Below are 27421 nucleotides of genomic sequence, written 5' to 3'. Positions count from 1 at the left end.
GAACTGTTTTTGGAGTCCCCTGTTCTGAGTTTAGAAAATAATTACAAATTGTAAAAAAATGGTTATGAGTTGAAATTTACATGCTTATATTCCTTAATGAGTCTATTTTCTGTAGAAACAAGTAAGAACTTCATATGAAAATCCTACAGTGAGAAAACTTATTTTTAGTAACAAGAGGTCAGAATAGTCGAATGGTGAAACAGGGGAGAATTTAACTAATAAACTGTACTAATTGGCTGAACCAAAAATTCTAAAAATTTTATGGTGACTATATATATGAGTCTAGTTTCAGGGAAAATTTACGGAATTAAATTTCGAGTTCTGTAGCTCAAGTTATAATTAATTTAGCAACTGCTGCGCGATTGGACAGATTTGCTGTAAATAGTGAAATAAATTTTCAAACCTAGTTTTTATGCTCCGAATTGGTAAGATAAGCTAAGTAATGCCTCGTGCTCGACTCCGGAAACGGTCTCGGGTAAGGGGTGTTACAGAAACTCAAGGAATCGTGCTCTATCGTGCTGGGTTCGATTTCTCGTTTGTGCAAAATAATCAAATATTCCTTTAGAATTTCACTCTTGTTTTCTAAATTTTAAAACAAGGTAATGTTCAATGTTTGGAAATTCGAGGAATCGTGCCCTACTGTGTTGGGTTTCAGTTTTTCGTTGGACTAAATAATTGGGCATCCTTTTGTAATTTTCAACGTATGAGTTTTTGGAAGTAAAAAATTAATTGTAGTTTCGAAGGTATAAATGATCATGTCCTATCGTGCTAGATGTGATGCTGTATTCCTTTGAAACAAGAGAATTTTGATGAACAACTTGAGTCATTCAAATGTTTTAAAAGGAACCATATTTCAAAATATTTTAAACCTTAGACATAAGAACACTATTTAATCAATTTGGTGCCAATTTTGGGCGTAGTGAGGGTGCTAATCCTTCCTCATACGTAATCGGCTTCCGAACCCGTTTTTTCAAATTTTCGTAGGCCAAAATTGATTTAAATGGAATAAAATGTTTTATTAGGTGATCCAATCACACCTAAACAAAAAGGATTGATGGCGACTCCACACCTTGTTTTAAAGTCGATCCCCGCTTTTTTTCAAACAAAAAATGGTTTCGACAGCTTGGCGACTCCACTGGGGACTGAACAAGAAAGTCAAGCCATAAAATCGATTATTTTCTGTCCTTTTGTCTAAAATTAAAAATTTGATTTGAAAATCATGATTCTTTGTTGCATTCGTTTGTATGATTGTTGTTTGAGTCTTGTAGTGTACTTTTGCATTGCATTGCATGACCGTTATGGTCACACCTTCTAAATGGGAGTGAGAAACTATGCCTTCGTGAGGTTTTCATCTCCGCATGGGCTAGTGGGATACTTTCGGGATACATCCGTACCTATGATTTCATGAGATTTTCATCTCTGTATGGTCATAGGGAAATGTATTCCCCTGAACTGAACTCGATCCATATGAGCCTATAATAGGTGAGGATGGAGGAATCTACTGGTTCAGGTACCATTTCTCTAGAACCGAGCTACATATAGTGAACCTTGAGAGTCCACCTTAAGTAGAACCTTGTCCAAGTTTAGTGGTCACCCGAATAGGTACTTTATTTGTTATTTATTTCTGTACAAACGTGTTTTGTTTTTGTTTGTTTATGACTGCATTGCATTACATCATCATAGAAAGGAGGTGTTGATTCATATTTGATTACTAAATAGAACAGTTTGTCATAAGAAAATGAATTTCTTGATAAAGTGGATTATAATACGGTTGTCCGAATATGGTTCAAGTAAACACAACGGAAAAAGGCGATGGTTCGTGGAGGAAAACAAGACTTTACCTGAGGATTCAAGCCGATAAAGATTGTTTGAAAGCCGTCACCTCCCGACTTGCTTAAAAGAGCTAACCAATATCGCGAGGATAATAAGTCGCAATCTGAATCAAGTAAAAAGGAGCTAGTGGAGGCATTTATTGGAAGCTTGCGAGATTTGAATTTTACAAAGAAAAAGGATTGGTGTCTTCGCCTGGAATATGAAAACAAGGCCATATATGTAATCCGTTTTATGTAAAGGAATTTGTTTTCTAGAAAAGTTGTTCTAATGGAATTGAATTCAAAATCATGCCTTTCTTTCTTTTGCGTTCATTCCATGCATTTGCATTGCATTGCATCATTTTCATCAAACTTTTACAAAAGGGACCCTAATTACGTAAAATTATTTCAGTTAATCTGGGAACTGACAAAGTTCAAACGACTAAGCTTCTTTACGATACATGGAAAAAGATAAAAGATATGGATCAAAAGCTGGAAAGACTTGAACAACTTTAGAGAGAGATGTAAGACAAGCTACAAATGCAAATGCAAGAGCAGCTAGCTAAAGTTCAACAAGACACGATGAACGAAATGTTAGAGTCTCAAAGAATCAGTTGACTCAAATGTTAGATTCTCACAGTTCTGAAGTGTAGTGTCAAGTTCTTCTACTTTCTCCTTCAAATTCTCAATCTTACTTAGGCTAGCCCTTAATTCAATCACTGAGTTACGACTCCGATGTTGCTGTAATGCCATTTCTAACTCTGCCACCCAAGCTCTTAACATCTGTTTTTCATTCTGGCTATCATTCAAACTCTTTTTACAATTGACTTCTCGAGCTTGAGCATCATGGAACTTTTTCTCCCACCAATCAGCCCTAGCCTTTTCCTCTTGGATTTCTTGCCTCCACTGTTCAGACGTTTTACCCAAGCTATCATTTTTCATTGACTTATACAGTTGCTTGTAATCAGTCTTCAGACTATCCAAGTCCTCCTCAACCTCTCTTTTTCTCTTCTTCAAATTCTCAGCCTCGGATTTTTGAACATCAACATCCAGCTTTAAGTACACTTTTTCCTCCTCCAACTGCTCTATTTTCCTTTCTAACTCTGAGGTTTTCTTTTCGAAGTCTTGCTTTATGATTTCCAATTCAGAGGGGACCACTCGCAGATATTCCTCTATCAGTCGAGCTTTTTCTAAATTTAGCCTCGGGATATTGTCGTTAACCCTTCTACTCCACCATTCATTATATTCAAGAGTCATCATTGGATTTACAGCAACTCCCTTTATCCGGCAGGTTTGGTTCTAGGCATTATAAATCTTGCGGCTCTTTTTCTTGGAGTCTTTCTCCCCGTACGAGAACCCACTCTGAGCTAGCCCATGCGTCATCGGTATAAATTATCTCGATCTATATTGTCTCAATACAAGCAGAGGGGCGTATCCAACGGCACCCCAAATCCCCAACAAAGGGACCCAATCATAACTCCCACATCGGTAGAGAATCTCATCGAAAACCATCCAAGGGGCTTTCCATTCGATATCATCCTCTTGGAGATTTTGAAGTATCGCTATCCATTTTTCTTCTGTTATGTCATCTCTTCTCGATATGGTCACTATCTCCTTCAAAGGTGAGTAATCTCCGAGAAAAGGTCAGTAAGAGGCCTTTTCTACCTTCCAAAAGTGGCTATAAAACCATACTAACAAGAGTTGTGCACACCTAATAAATCTGCCTTCACCTGCCCTCCGACATGTACTCAAAGATCTGAAAGTCTCAGCCAAGATTGCAGGAACAGGAGTGACTCATTTACCAAGTCGGTCAAATAGATCAGCGACTGCTTCATCTATATGCCTTAAAGCCTTAGGGAAAATAACCAAACCATAAACGCTCAAGGCAAAGACATTAACTCTTTTCTTCATATCAGGGTGGGTTAGGATCAGATCTCTCAAATTTTCCCAAGGGATGCACTTTCTATTGCCTTTCTGCTGGACTCGAGTTGCAACCCATTGCTCACTCATCCCAGTGATGTTCATCAACCTCTTTACAAAGGTTGGGGTATTAACAGCTCTAGAATAAATCTTATCAACTTGAAACCTCGGACAACGAAGCAAGGTCGTATATTCCTCGATAGTAGGTGCTAAATCCACCTTTCCGAAAGTAAAACAACTGTAGGCAAAATTCCAAAATTGAGCCATGGCGCGGAACAAATACCTATCTACCTTAACATCGAGGAGATAAGGAATATCACCATAATTACAGTAGAGTAGTTACTTTATCTCCTCATTCTAGTAACTCCATAATTCTTTCAACTCCTGAAGATCATTCTGAACCACACTAATACGGGTAAAGTCCCATAACTCCGACGTGTACTCCTTTGTCAAACTATCACCTTTCTCTAACTGTGTGTTTTCCGACCATCTTTGGACAAACGCGTTGTCTTTCACTTTATCAAGGAATTCGTTCTTCATGGCAAAACTTTCTATTAGTAACCGAACCATATATCGACACCTCCTTTTATGATGAAAATGTTATGCAATCACTATTAAAGAAAGAAGGAAAAACACAAGTCAGAATTATGCATAAGAATAGAAATCAAAGCAATCAAGAAATTATCAAACTCCTATTCGGGAAACCACTAAGGGTAGGTGTAATTCTACCTAAGGCGGGTTCCTACAGCTTACTATATGTGGTTTAGTTCTAGAGTAAAGGCACCTGAACCAGTAGATTCCTCGATCCTCGCCCATTATAGGTTCATATGGAACAAGTTCGGTTCAAGGGAATACATTTCCCTATGCCCATACGGAGGTGAAAACCTCACGAAGACATAAGTACGAATGTAATCCGGAAGCGATCCCCTAGCCCATGCGAAGGTGAAAACCTCACGAAAGCATAGTTTCTCACTCCCACTTAAAAGGTGTGACCACAACGGTCATGCGATATGATGCGAGAGTATATAAAGAAATTCAACGAAACAACAAACTCAACAAGAACACAGGAAATGCAAAGCGAGGATCGTGTATTTTTAAAAAAACTGAATTTCTAACTTTTGACAAGAAGACAGAAAAAAAATCAATTTACAGCTCGACTCTCTTATTGGTCCTCAGTGGAGTCGCCAAGCTGTCGAAACCATTTTTTTGAAAACGGGAAATTGACTTTTGAAAACGAAAAGTTGGGAGTCGCCACCAATCGTTTTTAATAGGGTGTGATTGGATCACCTCAAAACACGGTCGTTTTTAATGAATAAATAAAATTTTCAAAACGACGATTTTGGTCTGCAAAAATAGAAAACCGGTTCGGGAGTCAGTTACGTACGAGGAAGGATTAGCATCCTTGACACGCCCAAAATTGGTACTTGATTGATTATTTAGTGTCTTAATGTCAAAAATTAAAGATTTGGACAGAGTTCAAAACGCGATCCTCCTTTTATTGGCTTTCAAAACATTTAGGTAAGTCAAATGTATATTAAAGCCCATCTCACCTCAAGGTAAAACATTACATCCAGTATGTTAGGACACAACATTTTTGACCCTCAATTATGAGCTTGCCTTTAAAACGTGTGTTTTAGCCTTAAGAGGATATTCGAATATTCAAAACAAACAAAGAAAGCGAAACCCAGTACGTTAGGGCACGATTTTTCGAATTCTTTAAATACCGAACATTGCCTTTATTTTGAAAATTTTTGAGGGTGAACTGGTAAGAGGATATTCGAATATTCAAGACAAACAAAGAAAGCGAAACTCAGTACGTTAGGGCACGATTCTTCGAATTCTTTAAATACAGAACATTGCCTTTATTTTGAAAAATTTTGAGAGAAGATCAATGGATAAATGAATTAAGGACATAGATTTTTTAAAAAATGATGATAATAGACAACATGGAAATAATAATATGAGAATAATGCTAACCATATATAAATAATAAAAAATAATAATATTAGTAATTAATAGAAATAATTAATAAAACAATAGTAATAATAAATACAATAATGTAATAAACATTGTGCTAATAGTATTAATAATAATATTAAAAACATGATGATAATAACAAAAAATATGTTGATGATAACATTATATATGGGGGGATAATAGTAAAAAAAATTAGAATAACAATGTTAAATTAGTAATAGTGAGAAATAGTAAATAATAATAATTTGATATAAAAATGGTAACCGATAATAAACAATGGTATTAAAAAATATAATAAGTCTATGTATAATAGAAATTTATATTTAAAATAATTAACTTCGCTTAAAAATATATATATTTACATAATAAATATATAATAATAAATAAATAATATAATAATAAGAAACATAACTCAAATTAATTAAATTAATAGAAAATAATAAAAAAATATAAAAATAATGAGAATAGAGCTCAAATTAATTAATTTAACAGTAAAATAACAAAAATAAAAAGGGGTTAAATTGAATTAAAAATGAAAACTTTAGGGCCAAATCTGAAAGAAAATAAAATCAGAGGTAAACTCCCTCTCTTTTCCCTTCTTTCGTTTGTGTAAAGAAAAAATGTGAACGCCAAAGTAAACAAAATTGAATAATATAAAAAGTTACCTAAAAAATCTGATTTATATTCTCTTTGATTTCGTATGTGTATTCTCTAAAAAAAATTCCCCCCTTACAATAGTTTTTCCATGGCTTTTATAGCCAAATTTTACAACTTATAACAAGTAGGGTGATGGAGTTAGTGGGGGTGATAGAGGTAGTGGATGGTTTAGTAGGGTGTGAGGGTGATGGAGGTAGTGGATGGTTTAGTAGGGTGATGGAATTAGTGGTCAGTTTAGTGGGGTGTTTAATTTGGGCTGGTTTGATTGGGCCCGGGCAGAAATTGGGCTTAACAGCGACTCCCCGTTTTCACTTTCAAAATAAAAGTCGACCTCAGTTCTTTTCAAAAAAATGGCTTCAACAGCGACCTTCTCGAGTTTCTAAACGTGAAATATCGCCTTTTTATTTAAAAATCATATGTTTTGAAATTTAAAAGGATGTTTGGCTATTTAGGTTCGACGAGAAAAATTAAAACCCCGTAAGTTAGGGTACGATTTTCTCGAGTCTTCTAAATTCGAAACATTGCCTTATTATTGAAAATTCCTTTTTTTACGCATTTGGGTAAGGATTAATGTAATGTTTAAAACGATACATGAATGAAATGTCGTATTAGCAAATGACAATAATGAATACATTAATAAAACAACACATGAGAATCGTATAATGTACACTATTTTAACAATGATGTGAAATAATCATAGATGAATAAAATAAACAATAGTAATGACAATAATATCAAAGTAAGAAATAAATATAAACATAAATATAAATATAAGGGCAAAGAATTTATAAAATAATAGAAGTAAAGAACCAAATTAAAACATGAATGGAATTTAAGGTGCAATTGTAATAAAAATACAAATAAAACATATAAATAAATAACAACAATAACAACAAAATAGGTATCAATCGAGAAGAAACCAATTTTTAAAACAAAATAAGACGAGTGAATAAATGAATGAGTGCATAAAAAAGATATTGAAGAGGGGAGTTTGTGAACTAATGAAAATAAAGGCCTAATAATTTTTTTAAAAGAAATAAAGTACTTTTAAAATTATATCAAAGAATATACATAGGTAAATGGTAAAATAAGATATATATATATATATAAATATAATTTTATGTAAAAAAGAAAATAATAATAATACTAATATTGCAAAAGTAATTAATTTAGTAACATAATAATAAAACAAATAAGTAAAACAAAAAAGAAAGTATAATAATACTAATTATTTTAATGATAAAATAACAAAAATAACAAAGAAAGGATTAAATTGAATTTTAAAACAAAAAGTGAGGCAAATCTGAAATAAAAAGGAAAGGGGAGGACTGGTCTGAACATGCGAATAACATGGAGGGACTATAAGGGAAATTCTCCCTCCTACTCCAAAACGGCGCTTTCACATAAGGACTAAAATGGAAGCACAATAAATTATGGGGTACAGATTAGAGAAATAAAAAATGAGATAGGACTAAATTGAAACACGCTGTAAAAGAGGAAGGACCTTCGCGTAAATAGCCCATTTTCAAAGACAACACGCTGGTTAAGGGGACTAAAACGACGTCGTTTAGACGTCTAAAATTCGGCCCTAAACGACACCATTTTGTAACTTTTATAAAAACAATTTTTTTAAAAAAAATTCATTTCTGCTTGAGTTTCAAAAAAAAAACTTAGAGAGCTCTCTTGGCTCTATCTCCCTTGAATTTGACCAGGACACCGGCGAGCTCGCGCGGTGACTCCGCCGCAGCTCCGCCGTAGCTCCGTCACGCCTGAAAGCAGAAAATAGTTTTAAAAATCCTTTTTTTTTTTTAAGTTTTCTCCTTTAAATACTAACCCGATTTAGGTATCTTTGAACTGAAAACAAAAAGAAAAGAGAAGAGAAATAAAAAATGCTTTTCGGCCTCACTGTTTCCCCTTTTGGATAAAACCTGAATGAAACCCTAAAGGGCTTCCATGGTTTTGGTGAACGGAGGAAACTCTTGGTGGTGGCACGATACTAAGAAACAAGTAAGTTTTCCCTTCTTCTTTTTTACAAAAATAAAATAAAAAAACTAGAAATACATATCAGAAAAGAAAAATCACCTTTGTTCAACTTTGAGTTTTTTTATTAATATTTGTCTCCGTAAAAAAAACTACATTTGGATTGCTATGGCTTTTATAGCCGAAAATAAAACATTTTTACTCTCTGTTTTGCTATATTTTTCTGGTACTGCTGTTGTCCTTTTTTCATCCTTTTTTGCAGGCACGTGGCGTGCAGTGGTGCGTGGAAGGGTACGGAGGTGCGCTGGAGGCCGTACGTGAGAGCAACAACGGCACCAAGCTGTTGGGGCTAGGGTTTGCTGAAGTTGTTTAGGTTTTGGGCCCTTTTGGGCTTAGGGTTAGTTGGGTTGTTTAGGGGTTTTAATTGGGCTAGGGTTTTGGGTTTTTTAATTTGTAAATGGACTGTGGACATTTTATTTAATTATTTTGGTTTTTATTCTCTGTTTCTTTTTGGGTTTTTAGTCTGGGCCAAAGTTGGCCTATTACAATGATAACAAGAAGGTTGAAGGAGTAATGTGAGAAAAATTCTAAAAATTTTGGGAGACCCCAACATAGTTTCCGTTAAATAAAGGTAAGGGAGAAAAGAAGGTTTGTTGTAAAATATTCTTCACCTTTTTTTCTATTGATCATCATGTTATTTATATACAGAACATAATTTAGTAGATTTGTTTTGTTACAACCATCATAACTAATTTAGAGGAATTCAAATTTAAAAGAATCAGTTATGTATTCTTATCCCTAGTTTCAGTTATTTATTGAGGAGTTGCAAGAAGCATTATAAAAGAAATGATGTATTCTTTTCTTTCAATTAATGGTTGTAGATATGCTCGATTATACTTAAGAATATATTTGAAATAATTTTGTTGTTAATAGAATTATAAGTTAAAAGATTTTTTTTAAATGACTAATTAACATATTATTGTTTAACATTCGAAGGCTTGAGAGGCACTTTGACAAGGTGTCTTACCAGTTTATTCCGAGAGGCGCGAATCGGGCGGCTCATACTTTGGCCTTAAAAGGGAGACAGCGGGTTTCACCATGCTTCTGGGTTGAAGAGGCACCAGCTTCTGTCGAAACTCTGATAGCGAAGGATTGGTCGGCCTGGAATCGTCGGTGTTTATGAGCTTTAAGTTTTTGGAGAAGGTTCTTTGAATCTCTGATTTTGGTTTCTTCAAAGTTGGGTTTTCTTTTCCTTCGATATTCGTTAGGTCTTGGGGATAAGAGAAAAGGTTTGGCTGGTGTTCGTTTTGGTGTTTTGGGGTTGGATGTGTTTGATTTTCTTCTTCTGGTTTTGGTTTTCTATGTGCTTTAGCTTCTTTGTTTCGTGTATTTTTTTACTGTTCTTTTTGTCTTTTTAGTTACTTTTGGCCTGTTTAGTGTTGTCTATTCCTGACCTTTTTATTTAATGAATGCCAACTGTTTTTTAGAGCAAAAAAAAAAAAAAATTCAAACCTTTGTTAATAATAAAGTTTATGGTAAAATATTAAATACATCAATATTATATTTATTTAATAAATGTAATTTCATAAATTATCATTATATTTTTAAAAAATTATTTAGTAAATTAAATTTGATAATTTCAAATTTTAATTCATATTTTTTAACTTAAATCATTATAATGTGTCTTTTCTAATAATCACATTCTAAATATATATATTTTATTGTGATGGTAAAATGATTCAAAATTCAAAATAAATATTCAAGGGTGATCATTTCAAAAAAACAATAAATAAAAGTAAATAATTATAAAAGGGGAAAATATATATTGATGAATTGGGTAAGGCGGCAACAACGTGACGTTTGAATGGTCTTTCTCCGCCATGTTCTTCTTCCTCTTCAACTCTGCAATTGCACACTTCATAGCCCATCTCTTTCTCTTCTTCAAATCTTAAAGTAGGCGTCGTCAACAAAAAAAGAAGCAAAAAAATGCAAATGCTCATTCATGCTCTGGTTTAAACTCTCATCTCTTACCCACTCTTCTTCTTTCGTTTCTAAATTTCTAGTTGTTAAAGGGAGAAAAGGCATTAAGATTGGTCTAGTTTTTTTATCAATGTCTCAAATGGAGAACAAATTTGAACTTAGCATCATTGGAGAAACTATAAATACTGTTTATAGATTATAGCTTTAGATAACAAAAACATCAGCGGGGATAGCTCAGTTGGGAGAGCGTCAGACTGAAGATCTGAAGGTCGCGTGTTCGATCCACGCTCACCGCATATGTTTTAAATTTTCAATATTAATTCGGGCCTTACATTTTCAATAGTTTTCGGCCCACTCCCATATTTAATGAATTTTGGGATACATTCTTTATAATTTCAAAAAAATCTATTTCAAGTACATAATTAAATTGGATAAGAATTGTTCAGATTTAGAGGTACATTTTGTGCATGTTATTTATTCTGAACATGAAATTTTATATTTCTTATTACTTAAAAAAATATAATGATTGAATCGATTAAATAGGGGGTGTTATTTATTCTGAACATGAAATTTATAATAAATAATTTTTTTAAAAAGTTAGAGTAATTTTAAATATGGGTGTTCAAATTTCAATTAAAACCGAATTAATTGATTGAATCGATCTAATTCGGTTAATCAGTTGGTTAATCGATCTAATTCAGTCGAGGTCGATTAATGATTTTTTAGAAGTTCGGTTACTAGTTAATTCAGATCGAAATCAAATAATTAACCGAATTAACCAAACTTAATAATTAATAATATAAATTATATATAGTTTAATTCGGTCAAATGAACATTATTAATTTATTTTTTGATATATTTTATACTTATTTTAAACAAATATATATAAATCTTGGTTAACTGATAAAATTAATTAAAATATTTCAGTTCAGTTAATTATTTTTTAAAAATTTTTAATTGAATTAATTATTAAAACATTAAAATTTTTAATTAATTTAATTAATATTAATTCGGTTCGATTCGGTTATGCATTTAGAAACCTAAACATGCAATGAGCCGTCATTGACTCTTGACCCGGTCTAAAATGAAGGAGGAGAAGAAAACAACGTGGTTCTAGTTAACGAAGATACGAAGACGAAACGCAATGAAACCGCGATTTCTTGTGTGGGGGAAAAAAGAAGAGAATCATTCCAGAACCCAGTTTGAATCCGCCACCAAAATCATCAGATTAGCAAGGCCAGGAACCACGTTGCGACGGTAAACAAGAAATCTCGTCCCCAACAATGGCGGCGAAAAAGCCCAAAGCTTCCACTCCTAACCCAGGCAACATGAGTCCACGCGTTTGGTTTTACTCCATTTTACTAACTCTTCAATATGGATTCCAACCTATTATCTCCAAACGCTTCACCAGGTAATACTTGTCTCCCTCCAAATCTTTTAATTCTAAATTTATGTGCTCTTGATTTGGCTTGTAATTAATCACCTGTTGGATTTAATTTACTTTTTTGAGTGATCATTTCGAAATCTGGATGTGGACTATGGCCCAAAAGTAGCCTATGATGCGTATTTATATAATTAATTAGTGCTTTGATATCTTTCTTGACATCAATTGCTCAAATGTATCCACGGTTGCTTATCTTCATATCTTAATGTGATCTTCTAAAATTTGCAATGTTAGGTTGCAATTTCAGTTTAACAATGATGGTTCAAGTTAAAATAGGAGTGCTAAAACATTGTTTTTCTTTAGTTGAATGTAAATGCATAGTAATACTGATATTCATACCCAAGTAACTCTAAACTAAAGCTATAATAAAATACAAGAATCACTTAGATTATGAAATCATTAACTAATAAGATCAAGGAGAGAATCTATATTAGTCAACTCTAGATCATGAACTCTTCGGGAAGATGTGTTGTACTAAAAATGCCTGCAGTCTGATTAGTGGAAGAGACAAAGACAAGATGATGAGTTGCATGAACAAGATATTTCTCAATGTGTTTTGTCCATTTATGAAATGTGAGCAAATTTGAATAGCACCCCAGTTATCACAAGAAAGAGCTATTGCAATGACCATGAAACACTTAATCTTGTAATAGCCATCGCAACCAAAGTAACTTAGAAGTAGTATCAGTACAGACATTATATTCAGGTTCAATGCTATATCTAGTGGTGACAGTTTGTGCCAGAAAAGTAAGGATTATGGAACAAAGTATCTTTGATATGGCAAAGGAGATGTAGAACAATAGTAAAATGAGCAGTATGTGGAGCAGCCATAGATGGATTAATAATATCAATTGCATAAAAAAATTACTGTAAGATAACGAGGATGGTTTCAAGTTTAAACTTATCATAATTGATACTTTCTTTCTTTTTCAGACGGGAAGTAATTGTAACTTCATCAGTCTTGACATGTGAGGTAGCCAAGGTAATTTGATAAATATCTTTTTCCCTTTTTCTTTTGTTTCTTTTTGCATATTAAAGCTTGAATTTATAAGATCATTTGCTTTTGGAATATGTTTACTAGGTTGTATGTGCCCTTATTCTCATGGCAAAAGATGGTAGCTTAAAGGAACTGGCAAAGGAATGGACTTTGGTGGGTTCAGTTACTGCATCAGGTCTTCCTGCAGCAATTTATGCACTTCAAAACAGCTTGCTGCAGATATCTTACAGGAATCTAGATTCACTTACGTTCTCAATGCTGAACCAGACAAAAATAATTTTCACTGCCATATTTACATATATCATACTGAGGTATCTTTCTCAATGTGTCCTTTGTGTCTCTTTTTCAGTGTTCTCCAGTGAAGTAAACTGCATAGATAATATTATCTCCTTTTAGTTTTAGAGAACTTTGTACTGATGAACCGGTTCCTATTAAAGCTAGAAACTGGGTTTATTTTTGTCTGTTTTGACTTTTAAATGACATAAGTACTTATTATATGTTTTATGAATTTGAGAGTTCTTATAATTGTTTCTTCTTTGCAGAATGTATATTTTAATCGAAAGCATTATAAGGCATATGGTTATTGACTTTGATGAAATAATAATGATACTTTGGATATATGTGCGCTTATTTGGCTTAATTTGTGGTTATCTATGTAGGCAGAGACAGTCAATTCAACAAATCGGGGCTCTGTTCTTGTTGATCATGGCAGCTGTTCTTCTAAGCATTGGTGAAGGCTCTAGCAAAGGGTCTAGCAGTGGTGACCCTGAGAAAATTTTATTTTATGGAATTGCCCCTGTCTTAGTTGCTTCTGTACTCTCTGGTTTGGCTTCTGCATTTTGCCAATGGGCTTCTCAGGTGAGAAATAGCCTATTTTCCTGTTTTAAAACGCAATATTGCAAAAATGAAGGCTTGCCTATTTTCTTCGTGTTCCTTAATGTTTTCTTTATTACAGGTCAAGAAGCACTCATCATACTTGATGACTGTAGAAATGTCTATAGTTGGAAGCTTGTGCTTGCTGGCTAGTACCTCTAAATCTCCAGATGGAGAAGCTATCAGACGCTATGGGTTCTTTTATGGTTGGACTCCACTAACTTTGGTAATAGTCCAATTTTAGTTGAAAATTTCTCTGGAGAATATTAGGGATGCTCTTTAGTTACGTAAGCAGGAAAAGGGTAGTAGAGTAAGACTGGGTAGGGAATTTTGTGAATTAAGACATTTTCTATATCAGATCCTGTAACTTGATTTTGGCAAAACTTTTTATGTTTTTTTTTTAGAATTACCTCAGTAACTATTTATTAAAATCAGCAATTGCATCAAGCATTACAAGATCATGAATATCCCTCAGATAATCAGTCGCAAACAGAGGAGATTATCCCTTCCTAGGCCCATATTGGCAATACTTTTATGTTTTAGCTGCTATGGTACATGCATTCTAAAGTTAAGCACAACTATCTTCTTCCTTTTTTTTCAGATTCCGGTTGTTACCAATGCTCTCGGTGGGATTCTTGTTGGCCTTGTCACTAGCCTAGCTGGTGGTGTGAGAAAGGTAAGCCTAACTACATAAATGTAATACAGTAACTACTTGGGAGTATCAAAGGATTTTCTAATGTTTAAAACATGAAAGGATGGTCAAGATATTGTAAATCGTTGAGTAAATAGAATGTCAAATTTAAAATCAGAGCTCTCTTCTTAATTAGTAAATTTACTAATCCATGTATTGGTGTCAAAGAGGGGTGGAGGGTGATGTAGGCCAAGTGCCTTAGATCCTGGATCATCTGCTGTGTGGGATCTGATACGGAACTGAAACTTATCCCCTTCTATGTATCTAAATTCTAAAGAACATAAATATTTTTCGAGAGATCATTAAAGCTGAAGATCACTTCCGTTTATTGTTTGGATTTATTTTATGTACCATACCATTTTCTCAAGGACACTTATCCCAAAAAAAATTTCTTAAATTCGTGCAGGGGTTCGTCATTGTTTCAGCACTACTTGTAACAGCCATGCTGCAGTTCCTTTTTGAAGGAACACCGCCATCAGTGTATTGTCTTGTGGCTCTTCCACTTGTCGTTAGCAGCATTTCGATATACCAGAAATATCCATACGAAGTCAAAAAGAAAGAAGCCTAATACACCTGCAGGTAGATAAGGGGGTCTCTTGAAGTTGCACTGATTATTAAAGTTTCCATTTGTTTTCCCAACATGAATTTTTTAGAATTGAATAGTGTAGGCATGAAGAAGGCCTATTTTGGATATACTTGATGTCATCAATTTCAGGACTCTGACTGAAATTGGGAAGAAAAAGAACAAGGCTATGATGTCTGGACTCTGCTCGCAAAATTGTATGAATTATGAACTGAATAATATAATCATGCATGCAATTGAGAAGTTGTATATCATGGCTTAGAGATGAGAAGACTAATTGGTTTTAGACTGAAGCTTCAGTATTCAACTCTTTTTTTCTTTTGCATGCCAAAACAAATTTCCGTATTCTCATTTCGTGCTCGATGGAGCTGTTTTATTAGCGAGCTCAAAATGAGGGATGTATTCAGTTAGGTTCGGTTTGGTTTTTTGAACAAAAATTGAATCAAACTGTTCTATTCGTTTTTTTAACTTTTGAAATTGAAACCATGTTGAATAATATTTAAATATCGGAAATCAATAATTGTGGTTGGATTCAGCTAAATGGTTTTTAAAAAATTTGGGCTTTGTAAAAAAAATGATGTTACCTTGTTTTGGGCCCAAAAATAATTTAATATTGCAACTTGATTTATTTTTCACAATGGTTATCATAAATGCTATAGATTCATTTATACATTAATAAAGTGAATAAAATAAGATAGTCAATGTAAAAGTTTTTACAGAAAATATTTTTAATATTTTTTTATATTTTTATGTAAAATAGGATGGTCAATGTAAAAGGTTTTCTAGTCGATGTAGAAGTACCCTTTATTCCCGTAAAATATCTTACCAACTTTTTTCTGTAAGGCATTTTCTAAATTGATAAGACTTTGTTCACTGTAACACCTCCATACCCGACCCGAATATTGGGTCAAAGCACCGAGATGTTATATTTTCTACTACATTTTTCACTTATCAAATATTTTCTTATAAGCTTTCATAATTTTTCAATTTAGTCCCTTTTTGTCATAAAAGTTCAATATTCACTAGTTAATCATGTGAAATTAATTTTCTTTCTTGTTATACATTAATCACATAATTTATCTCAATATTTTGTTTCACATATCAATTTTTTATTTATTTCACTTCTATTATTTCATCCACATATTTTCTCAAGTTTAACAATTTAGTCATTGTCATCATAAAAATTTCATATTTTTTCACAATTTCACTTTTACAATACTTTATGCATATTTCATCATCTTGTAACACATTAATTAAACCCTTATCATAATTTCCTTATTCCCGTATTAAATTGTTTCACACTTAAACTTTTGTACACTTTTCAATTTAGTCCCTATTTTCATGTAATTTTTCTTTCACCATATAAGCACTTTATTCAAATAATTCATTATAATATCTTATTTCACATAAAAAAGTTCCATGCATATTGCTTCTCTTGTTTCAACTATAAATTTCAAAAAGTTTACAATTTAATCCTTAAGATCATGAAGATTCATTATTTACTATAATTTCACCTTAACATCACTTTGTAATCAATTCACTACTTCATTTAAACTTTTTATCATAAATCTCAAATGTATGTTTGTTTCATTGGAAACAACTTTTATGAAATATTTTCAAGAAATTTGCTAAACAATAGAAAATATTTTACATAGGTTCATCTAAACACCATAAAATATTAGCTTTTCTAGAAAAGTAAGTCATTTTTCAGAAATCATTTTTCGGAAGTCATTTTCAGTGAAACAAACGGAGCCTAAATATCATAATCATGCATAAAATCATTTAAAAAATCATTTTAAGTTAAATTATTAAGTTGATAAATCTTTTTAAGTTCTTTAAAGGAAAGCTAATACATAAATCATTCATATACCTATTTTGTTGTGTCATTTCTTTTAATTAGTTTAATTAGTTGCTAGCTTTAATTAGTTATAACTGAGTCATTACAATGTCATATAATAGATTAAATTCAAAACTATCAAATATATATAATTGACAACTTGTAAATAATTGTTTTTTATAAATAAAATATTATAAATTTTAATAAACTATTTTCCTAAAATTACAATTATGCTTATAATTATAATTATTATATTTAAGAAATGATCCACTTTCTCTAATACAAAACTACACTTTCATAACTTTTTTATGAAATATTTTCATTAACTTTAACTTTTTGTATAATAATAATAATAATAATAATAATAATAATAATAATAATAACAACTTTAACTTTTTGACTCTGATACGAAACGAGTTCTGAGGATCTTAGGATGGATGAAAGTAAAAACTTAAAATTTAAATTCTTAAAAACCTAGATTTGATTTATTTTAAATTTAAATTTTTGTAAACAAAAACTTAAATTTTGAAAGTTTTTGGAGAGAAACTTTTGCTTAAGAGAATTGTTGGGTAAATTGAGTTGTGCCTTTCATTGCCAAATAGAGTCTTTTAGAGAGAGCTCTTGCCTCTTTACAACGTCCTTGTTAGGGAATCTAATCCCTTACATTATTGCAAATATATTTTCTCACCTTACACAATTGTTATTTTCAAGACTATTATTACAATTGCAGAGAATATATTCCCTAAATTACAAAACTTTTGCAAGGAACCTCTACTGTTTATCTTTATCATTTCTTTTGGGAGAATTTTTGCAGAGAACCGTTATTGTTCATCTCCGTCTTTTTTTTGTAGAGAATTATTACTATTCATCTTTGTCTTTTCTTTGTAGAGAATCATTACTATTCATCTCCGTCTTTTGTCTTCCAGGGAATATTTACTATTGGACTTTCTTGTATTCTTTTGCAACAAATTCTTCAGGTATGTAGGGAATCTTTGAAGGCTGTAGACAATTATTTCAAAACAATTTTCTTCTTCTTCTTCTTCCCCCTTTTTTTTTAAAACTTCTTTTTTGTTTTGGTGATTGTCACTATTGTGGTGTCATCTGCTAGATCTACCGTTTTGATTGAAGATATCGAGGGTTTCTCATCTTCTAAGGTGGAATCCATTGAATTGAGCATTTCAACCATAAGCTTTATGTATTTTGTGTTGGTTTTGACTTGAGCCAACAATGTGTTGTCAATCGACTTGGCTTAAAGAAAATTTGCAGTAGTTTGGTCCAAGGCACCAAACTTGCATAATCTTAGATTTTTGTTGAAAAAAATCATCCAAATACTTGGATTCATATTTTTCATCATTGAATTTATCTCACTAATTTGTTCAGAAATTTTGAACTAATAATAGGATTCTCATGTATTGGTCTCGTGCATAAGCATAACTCCAAAAAATAATCCAGAAATATACTATTTTAAAAATAAATGTATTGTTTTATATATGTGTTTATGGTATGGTTCTTGCTAGAATTTGTCAAAAATCTTGGGCCATAAATTTTGAATTTTTTGCCATAAAAGAAGATGATTCATGCTAGTTCCACCATTCGTGAAACCAATTTGGGAATTTGTATTGGTGTCATACCTAAAATATATTAGCCAAAAGTGTCTCAATGTTGGTTGTTGAAAAGGAATGCATTATATGAAGTTGTTTGATAGTCCTAGTATGTAAAATATGGGTGATGATTTGTTTTGATAGTGAATTTTGTTGGAAATTTCTTTGGAGAGTTTGGGTTTTCACCCCAATCTCTTAGTTTGAGAATTTTAATTATTTGGGTTATTGAATAGGTAATAAAGTTAGGGTCTTTTGGATTTGTGTAATATTTGAACAAATTTGATCTAGTTTGAACTAATATGTTTTCATAATATTGTTGGGTTTTTTGTAAGTCTAATGGCTTAAAATGTTGAAAAATTCTTTGATAACAATATGTGGAGGCTTTTCAAAATTTTTTTCCTTCACAATGAACATTTTTTCCAAACATTAATTTGTAAAATATTGTGAGGATTTTTGTATAGTAGTATGTGAAGATGCTTCTTTTAGGAGAACCTTTTGAAGAGATGTTTCTTTTGAAATATTTTAAAGATATTTTGGTTTATGTAAAACAATCTCACTGTTTTTTGAAATCTTGGTTGTTCTAGCTAGGGGTGAGTATTCGATCGAGTCAAGTCTAATCGAGTCAAAAAATTTTGAGTTAGTCGAGTTGACGAATCCTATTTTAGTAGCCAAACTCAATTTACATTTTTTAGAATCGGATCGAATCGAGTCAAAAAAGTTCAAGTCAAGTCGAGTCGAGTTAACGAGTCCTATTATTTATACTCAATGTTGCTTTTACATGAACTGATTATTTAACTAGTAAACGAAGTACACAATTATTTAACTATACAAACAATATAATGGTTTTGCCTTTTAACTTAATGAGTAAACATTTATCAAAACAACGTAATTTTATCTTCTAACTTAATGGTTTTGACTTTTAACTTTAGAAAAGGTAAACGTTTATTAAAACGTCGTAGTTTTGCCTTTTCTTATTCGGATTTTCAGATAACTCGAATTGTGTAATTTATATTCGAGTTAAACTGAAAAACTTAATTTTTTATTTGAGTTGATCCAAATAATTTGATTAACTCAAATAAATTGAACTATTTAATTCAAAATTTGAAAAAATTATCGAGTTTTTCGATTCGAATCGGATTTTGCTCACCCCTAATTCTTGCAACAATTTATTTGAGAGAAGTTTCTTCTTTGAATTGAGCTATGGCTAATGCCACATCTGGGATTGAGAGAGAGACTCAACCCATTTTTTTATTTGGGAATTGGTTTCATTTGGATCTTGTGCATCCTGGATGGATGCATCATTTAAGGTTTTTGATGAGGATGATCTCTCTTTTTCTTCTTGTAAACAAATTTCATACCATTATTTGATGGGGTTTGAGGATATTTTTATTTTTGAGGAGGATTCTTCTATTTTTCTTTTTCCTTTGTCTTTGAGTTTTTGGGACATTTTTGAAAGAATTCTTTGGTGAGAAAATTAGGCAAAAAATTAGTTTCTCCTTTTATGTATTCAATTTCAAAATCAAAATAATCAAAATTGCTTGCCATCTTGCAAAAATTTGTTTTGAAGCAATATTTTGAACATCTTTTAGTAAAACTTCTTTTTCAAATTTACAATCAATTTGTAAAAGAAATTTTTTATTAAATAAATTACTTTGAAATTTTTTAATACACAAAACAATTGATAAAAATTCTTTGTTGATTGTACTATAATTTTGCTTAACTAGATTCCACTGTCTAGATGTAAACTAGACTATTTGTTCTTTTTCACCCTTAATTTGTTTCAAGATACCACCATACCTTATTTCAGAAATATTGTTTCTACTATTTTCAGGGTGGTTGGATAAAAAATGTAAACAAGGAAGTTCGGTGATTTGCTTTTTTATTTGGGTAACTATATTGGTGTAAATGTTTGTCCAAAGTTATGGATTCTTCTTGAGCCTCTCAGACAAGGGTTTACACAATTTGTTAAGATTGGAATAAAAATCTATGACATAATTTAGGCTACCTAAGAACCTTTGTAGTTGGACTTTATCAAGGATTTGATTTGAGAATTTTTTGGCAAATTCTATAGATCTTTCTATTGAAGTAATAGTTCATTGGGTAACATAATGATCTAAAAATTTTACTATGGTTTGAAAAAAAAACTAATCTTGGATGTAGATATTACTAAACCATTATTTTTTTTATAAATTTGATAAAAATGGTTAAGTGTTTGAAGTATTTTTCTAGATTTAAAAAAAAAATAAAACACTAGCACATCATCAATGTATACTATTGTAAATTGGGAATATAGATAAAAAAATGTTATTCATAATTCTTTGAAATTTTGATGGGACATTTTTTAAACTAAAAGGCATTACATTCTATTCTATTACCCAAATGATACAATAAATATTGTTTTGTATCTTTTTTCTTTTATTTGGATGTGCCAAAATCCTATTTTCATGTCACATTTTGAGAAAATGTTGACAATATTGCAAAGTTTTTGCAATAAATCATTTTTATTTGAGATCGGGTATCTATTCCATTTTAGAGCTTTAATGAGAGGTTTGTAATTAATAACTAATATTGGTGTTCCTCTTTTGAAATTTACAATTTTTATCTGCAAAGCAACTCTCCTTAGAGTTGCTTTTTCTGATTAATTTTTTTATTGAGAAGATCTTGTATTTCTTTTCTGCAAAATTCTTCTATTTCTTTGTTCATCTGTATTGGCCTTGCTTTTGTTGGAATTTGTCTTTCACCAAAATCATTTTAATAGTATAATGTTACTTCATATTTTTTCCTATTCCAAAAGGCATTAGGGATGCTAGAACATATGATTGATTCTATTTCTTCGTTAATTTGGTTTATTCTTTTTTGCATTTATTTTTAATTTTTTTAAAAACATATTTCTTCTTTTAGAAAAAAAATATTTTTTTTTTGTTTATGATTAATCAAATTGTTGATTTGCCCATTAAAGAAGGACAAATATTTTAACAGGTTGAGATTTCTTATTTAGGGTTTTTCCACAAAAGGTAATTCTACCTTAGTATTTAAAACTTTGGTGGAGATTGAATGATTTGTTACCTTATAGGTTTGAGTAAAGATATGAATGACGTTCCTAATATGACATCTTGGGTAATATCTTTTTTTAATCTAGTGCCCTAAGTGTAGTATATTCGTTTTTATATTTGTAATTTTTTCGAGTTAAAAAATTCAAGAAAAATACCCTATGTATCAATACCTTGTCCAATGTATCGATACTTCCTTCAAAGTATCAATACTTTGAGCTTAATATCGATACCAAATGTCATTCGATGTTTTATTTTATGCCAAGGTTAATTTACCACTTTAGTTCTTCATATTTTACCCCTTTTTAGCCATTGTTTACTTGTCAACTTTAACCATATCAATCCATATACCAAATTATCGCCAAACATCCTTTAATATTAATTTCATGTACCAATTCATAAGCATAAAATTATCTCATATGATTTTAAACAAATATCAAGTTTTTCAATTAAGTCCCTTTTTCATTTCAACCTTAAAATATATCAACTTTATTATCAAAAGTCATTTCTCAACCACTTGTTTCTAAACACATGATGTTTTGTAATGAACCTTATGAACATGACATTAAGGGTCCATTTATTTGTCAGGAAAGCATTTTCCAGAAAATATTTTCCTAATTTTTCAGTATTTGTTTGACTGAAAACATTTTACATACGTAAAAGGTTTTCAAAAACACGAGTAAAATGTCTATGCTTTTAGGGAAAATGTCTTACCGGTTTTTTTTCTGGAAGACATTTTCCAACTCTCACCAATCTTTCCTAGCCGTTCCATCTTTCTTCTTCTTCATCCATGTAATTTTCCTCCTTCTACTTCTTTTGTTCTTCATCTTTTATTTCCATTTTTCCTTAGTTGTGTCCGGTGCATATCTTCTCTTCTCAAGGCTGCTGCTTGTTTTGCTCAAATCTTCCCCTTCGAAAGGTCTTGGCTAAAGGTATGACATCTTTTTATGTTCATTTTAAAGATCTTTTTTTTCTTCTTGTTCTTTACTTGTCCACTTTTTAACAGATAATTTTGGCAATTCCCTAGAATTTTGATTTTAATTTTTATATTGTTGAATACCCTTTTATTCTTTGTGCTAAATTTTAGGTTTTATCTGAAAGTGAAGTAGCATTGGTTATGTTGAAATTTCGGTTAACATGCCTTTCTTTGTTTCTTTTTTTTTTTTAATTTTTGATGTTGAAATTTTGGGTTTTTTCCGGGTTTTATCTGAAATTTTATGCTTCTAATACATTGAAAAAGGCTAAAAATAGAGGAATGGGGTTCCCTGATTTATCGAAAATAATGAATGTGATATGTCAAATCCCTTGCTGTGCTTTTGTATCATTTTCATGCTTCCCACCATTGTTGTTTTGTTCTTAAATTATCTTCTTATAGGTCTCTTTCTTACCTTCAATGGCCATTATTATGAAACTTATTGCATACATAAAGTAAAGCAAATCAAAGTTATAAAAAAGACTAATGAAGCATTTATGAAAGTAATGTAACTAATAACCTGAGAAACACGTTAACTTTACTTGTTCAAGTAAAAATTTGAAGATCTAATTCAGAACAAGAGCCTATCCGGCCTGGCTAGAGGTTTAAAGCACAGTTGAAAAAGAAGTTTCTTAAAAGCCTTTAGAGAATAAGAATATTTTGTCCATTCCATTCATGGAAATCTTCTACTTGGACTTTCAGCTTTTATCCTATAAAATCAAATATTTATACAACCAAATGCATCTCTGGTGGGATGCTGGAGGTAAATCTAAACATATAATCAACTGTACAATCAATCATGCATATGCTAACCAAACGCTTCATTTTTTTGCAAGTACCCATGACCAGTACTTGTGTCCAAAACATATTAAGACATGGATATGAGTATCCTCCAAATACATTAAAAAACTTAAAAAAATTTTAAATTCTAATTGTTTTTAACTTTAAATTGGTTGTTTTCTTACACTTTTTGAAGAGATTCATATGCCGATTTGACAGTGCTCTCTTTTTCTTGTACCTATTTATGGTTTTAGAACAGAAAATTGAAGATAAAACTATGGTTTAGGAGAGAAAACCGACAGAGTTTAGAACAAAAGCTGTATTTTTATAGATAGGGATTAGAAATTGAGTAATACTTGTATTGAATGCTAGAAATTGAGGATAAAGCAGGAAGTTGCCCAAACAGGGCAGAGTCGTCAGGTCTAGACGACAAGACTAAGTCGTTGGTATTGGTAAATTACTTTCATTCAATGTCAAGTAAAGGGAAGACATGCGAGGACAACTCTGGAGATCTGATTAACATGCTTCGTACTTGCTATTCGGCTGCTAGTAATGGTTGGGCTAACTTTGTTGCTGTTGATTATTACAAGGTTCCTTTGTTTACTCTTTAAGTTGATAATCGTTTCTTGTTGATTCAGCTCATTTTCTTTGAAACCTAAAAATATTCTTGCTTTGGTTTGCACAGAGGAGTGAAGGAGGAGGATCGTTCCAAGCTGTCGATACTTTGAATGGAAAGCTATTATGTGGATGTGATGATATTCATGCATGTGTGGTAAGTCAAAATTATATTTTCAAATGAATGTAGTTCTTAGATTAATATAAACCATATTTCTATACTTATTTCGAGCTCAATTATTTGTGTCCAACCCCACTCTCAAATATCTATAGACCTTCGAAGTTAGGTAGATAGTAAAAAAATGTGGTTTGTTTTGTGATTGCAGGCTGGATCAACTTCAGGTGCTCGCACACCATAAGGTGGATTCCAGGCAGAGGATGTGGCACAAGATTTCAAACTACATCAACATTTTAAGCACTGAATTCACTCTTATCATAAAAGTACAAGTTGTAGACATATACATAAATATATGTATGTGTGCTGAGTTCCATGAATTTAATAAAATTTACAAATGGAATTTCAATCTGCTCTTATAGCATATTTTTTCTCTGATTGTCTACTCTTATACCTCAGATTGTTTTTTTTATTAATTCTTGGTTTTAAAATACGGATGATAATATTATGGCACTCACCATTGATGATGGGGAGGAGGAGCTATAGCAGATTAATTTAAGGGAAGTGGCTACTGCATTTGCCAATGATTAAGAACATGGCTTGATGGATAGTTTCTAGTGGTGTGCATTATTAGTCGATGCGCAATATATTAGTAAATATTTGGTATCACAATTTCAAACTGGGGGAGAAGAGATTTGATTTTTTTTTTAGATCCCACTAGAAGTTGATGTGAAATGAGTGGGGAGGATGATGATGGAGGTTTAACAATTACTTGATGATTATCGATGGGTAGAGAGATGATCCGATGCAGGTCTTGATATACTTTATTGTTTTTTAGGTGTAAATTTACGATTTACTGAGTGGATTAACATCCTAATGAATTAACTTGCATCTAAATAAATCTATGTCATAATATATTTTATGATTTGAATTTAATTTAATTAAGATGGCATTTAATCCTTGTTTTTTTTTCAATCCTTGTTTTTTTGTTTTTTTTTGTTTTTTATAATACAATTAGAAATAATTTATTTGACTTTGGTTGTTTTCAATTTATGACGATTAATATTCTAGTTTAATAATTGAGTATTATTATATATTTAATTTGATTTATTTATTTATAAATAAATCATTGCAATATATGTAAAAATAATTTAAAATATAAATTTATTAATATATATAATAAACTCAATTAAACAATGAAAAGATAATAAATTCTTAAATATATATTTGTTTAATTTAAAACAACTTTCCATAAAACATTTTCAGGAAATCTGCCAAACAATAGAAAATATTTTACACAAATTCATCTAAACACCAGAAAAGTAAATCATTTTCCAGAAATTATTTTCCGAAAAATATTTTACTGGCAAACAAACGGAGCCTAATTCCAAATGTATAAATTTAACACAATTATCAACATTTTACAAATAAGTTACTTTGATGACTTATTCTAAAAATAATTTATCCTCTCTACATGACATTACTATCATTAAAAATTACCAATAAATTTGTCAGTTAGGGTCTCCTTAGTTCATTTTATATCAACCACTTACTTAGTATTTCAATAAACATTTACACTTCCTTTATGTATTAGAAAAACCATCATTTGTAACTATTTCTTAGTATTATAATTCTTTAATTATTTATTCCTCCTCCTCTGTAATCCACATCCTTAATTATATATGTAACAACCCGGTTTTAGCTAAACCAGAACAGTGGTTTCGGAACCACAAATCTGATGTTGGAAAATTATTTTAATATTATTTTTTGTGTTTACAATAGGATAGCAAGTATGTGTGAAAATTTCGTGAACAAATTTTATCGTTTAATTGCTCAATTTGAGAAAATAGACTAAATCGTGTAAAGTACAAAAGTATTATTCTATTAGCTAAGAGTATTAAATAGCTATAGAACCTTAAAGTTAAAGTCCTTATGTTGTAATTAGACCATCTTTAGTGTAAGTGGACAATTATGGCCATCCATTATATGTTTTTATATGTTTATAATAAATGTTAAAAAGGTAATTTAGTTTATTAAGTTAAAATAAATGAAAACAAATGAAATTTATGTTCATCTTTTTCACTTACAACCGAATATAGAAAAAAAAGAAATGATTTGAAGCTTTATAGGGTTCGGTCAACTCCTAGCTTGATTAAGGTACAGTTTTTGCTCGATTTTTTATGATTTCTATGTTTTTGTAATCGTTGCAGCTCAATCTAGCTAGCACGTACCTTTAATTCTAAAACTGTTAAAGATTTTAAGAGTTTCCATTGTTGAATGTATGTGTTTTTTGATGTTTAATGTTGAAATATGAAAGTTTGATAATAGATTTTCATGTTTTGTAAAGTGATTTTTTGATGAAAATACATAATAGAGATTAAATTGTGAAATGTGCAAATTGAGCGGTTGAAATATGAAATAAATGAAAGTTTTGGGCTGCTAGGGACCTATATGTAATTCGGCCAACTAGGGTTTAATGAAATTGTGTGAATTTTGTGTAATTGTGAAATAGGGACTAAATTGTTAAAGTGAAATAGGGAGAAACATGCTCGAACGAAACCGTGCGAGGAATTCCCTCGTGAATTCAAACTTCCTGGCAACGTTCTAGTACGCTCCAGATGCTTCTGGTGCTTGGCTACTGGAATACCTTTCTTCTTCTTCTTCTTTTCAGGTTTTGGCTAGATTTAGAGCAAAGGTTTATAGAATTGGGTTTTAACATTTGTTGGGTTATGAATTATTTTGGTACATGCATTGTAAAGGGACTTTACTGGACTATTTATTTTTTTTTTTACTTTCATTTGGGTTTATTAAATGGGTCCAGGCAAAATTGGTTATCTACAGCTGTCCCTCTTTGCTCATTGACGTGTAACGGGAGTAGAGCAAAGACTTCAAAAGAACCGTTTTTGCTTGGTCTTGTTAAATTTCAGCTTTTTTTGGTGCTTCTCTTTTCCAAACACCTTTAAGAAGATGAGATTAAATCTGCTCCATTACCGATACATGGAGATGACATTCCATTTTCAATCTGTTCTACTGCAATCTCAGGGGGATAAAATCTTCAATCTTCAGTCTGTTTCTTTGTCACCTCTAGAAGATAAGACTACAATCGCCAACCTGCTCGCTTGCTACCTCAGAGAGATAAGGTCGATAGTTAAAATCTACTCCATTACCGATTCATGGAGATAAGATTCACCATCCTCGACCTGCTCCACTACTGCTTAGGGAGATAAGATCTTCAATCTTCAATCTTCAGTCTACTTCCTTGCTACCTCAGGAAAATAAGACTACCATCTTCAACTTGCTCTCTTGCTTCTTCAGGGAGATAAGGTTTAGTGGTAAAATTTGTTCCACTGCTGATACATGGAGATAAGATTCACCATCTGCGAAGATCTGCTCCGCTGCAACTTCAGGGAGATAAAATCTCCAAATCTCTGTCTGCTTCCTTACTACCTCAGGAAGATAAGACTCATACTTCAACCTGCTCTCCTACTACTTCAGAGAGATAAGACCTGGTGGTAAAATCTGCTCCATTGCCGATAC

General features: G+C 31.5%; 3 protein-coding genes and 1 non-coding gene across 6 annotated transcripts; 3 read left to right on the top strand and 1 right to left on the bottom strand.

Moving 5' to 3' along the window:
- Window positions 1-2027: 2027 nt before the first annotated feature.
- On the bottom strand, window positions 2028-9849 carry LOC121209923 (vimentin-4-like). 2 transcript variants are annotated; one of them, XM_041081901.1, is made up of 2 exons: window positions 9373-9849; window positions 2028-4342 (listed from the first exon to the last, which is right to left on the bottom strand). In XM_041081901.1, exon 2 carries the CDS (start codon window positions 3069-3071, stop codon window positions 2406-2408), a length of 666 nt encoding a protein of 221 aa, XP_040937835.1. In that variant the 5' UTR covers window positions 3072-4342; window positions 9373-9849; the 3' UTR covers window positions 2028-2405. The 2 variants fall into 2 exon arrangements, 1 of the variants encoding a protein (XP_040937835.1); XR_005905124.1 differs by lacking the exon at window positions 2028-4342 and adding an exon at window positions 6309-8134.
- Window positions 9850-10548: 699 nt separating this feature from the next.
- On the top strand, window positions 10549-10621 carry TRNAF-GAA (transfer RNA phenylalanine (anticodon GAA)). Its single transcript has one exon. It is a non-coding gene; the product is annotated as a tRNA-Phe (tRNA).
- A 730-nt stretch (window positions 10622-11351) lies between these two features.
- LOC121203074 (UDP-N-acetylglucosamine transporter ROCK1) lies at window positions 11352-15199 on the top strand. Its single transcript, XM_041081900.1, has 7 exons — window positions 11352-11736; window positions 12703-12751; window positions 12851-13077; window positions 13426-13624; window positions 13722-13865; window positions 14241-14315; window positions 14737-15199. Exons 1-7 carry the CDS (start codon window positions 11609-11611, stop codon window positions 14896-14898), a joined length of 984 nt encoding a protein of 327 aa, XP_040937834.1. The 5' UTR covers window positions 11352-11608; the 3' UTR covers window positions 14899-15199.
- A 6791-nt stretch (window positions 15200-21990) lies between these two features.
- LOC107898535 (PI-PLC X domain-containing protein At5g67130) lies at window positions 21991-24293 on the top strand. 2 transcript variants are annotated; one of them, XM_016824033.2, is made up of 4 exons: window positions 22004-22333; window positions 23527-23744; window positions 23840-23926; window positions 24096-24293. In XM_016824033.2, exons 2-4 carry the CDS (start codon window positions 23625-23627, stop codon window positions 24126-24128), a joined length of 240 nt encoding a protein of 79 aa, XP_016679522.1. In that variant the 5' UTR covers window positions 22004-22333; window positions 23527-23624; the 3' UTR covers window positions 24129-24293. The 2 variants fall into 2 exon arrangements, with proteins under 2 accessions (XP_016679512.1, XP_016679522.1); XM_016824023.2 differs by having other exon boundaries at window positions 21991-23744.
- The last annotated feature ends 3128 nt before the right edge of the window (window positions 24294-27421 follow it).

The sequence above is a fragment of the Gossypium hirsutum genome, chromosome A11 (assembly GCF_007990345.1).
Source record: "Gossypium hirsutum isolate 1008001.06 chromosome A11, Gossypium_hirsutum_v2.1, whole genome shotgun sequence".
Taxonomy (NCBI): Eukaryota; Viridiplantae; Streptophyta; class Magnoliopsida; order Malvales; family Malvaceae; genus Gossypium; species Gossypium hirsutum.
The sequence above is the reverse complement of the archived record's forward strand: the minus strand, read 5'-3'. Positions and strand labels throughout refer to the sequence as shown.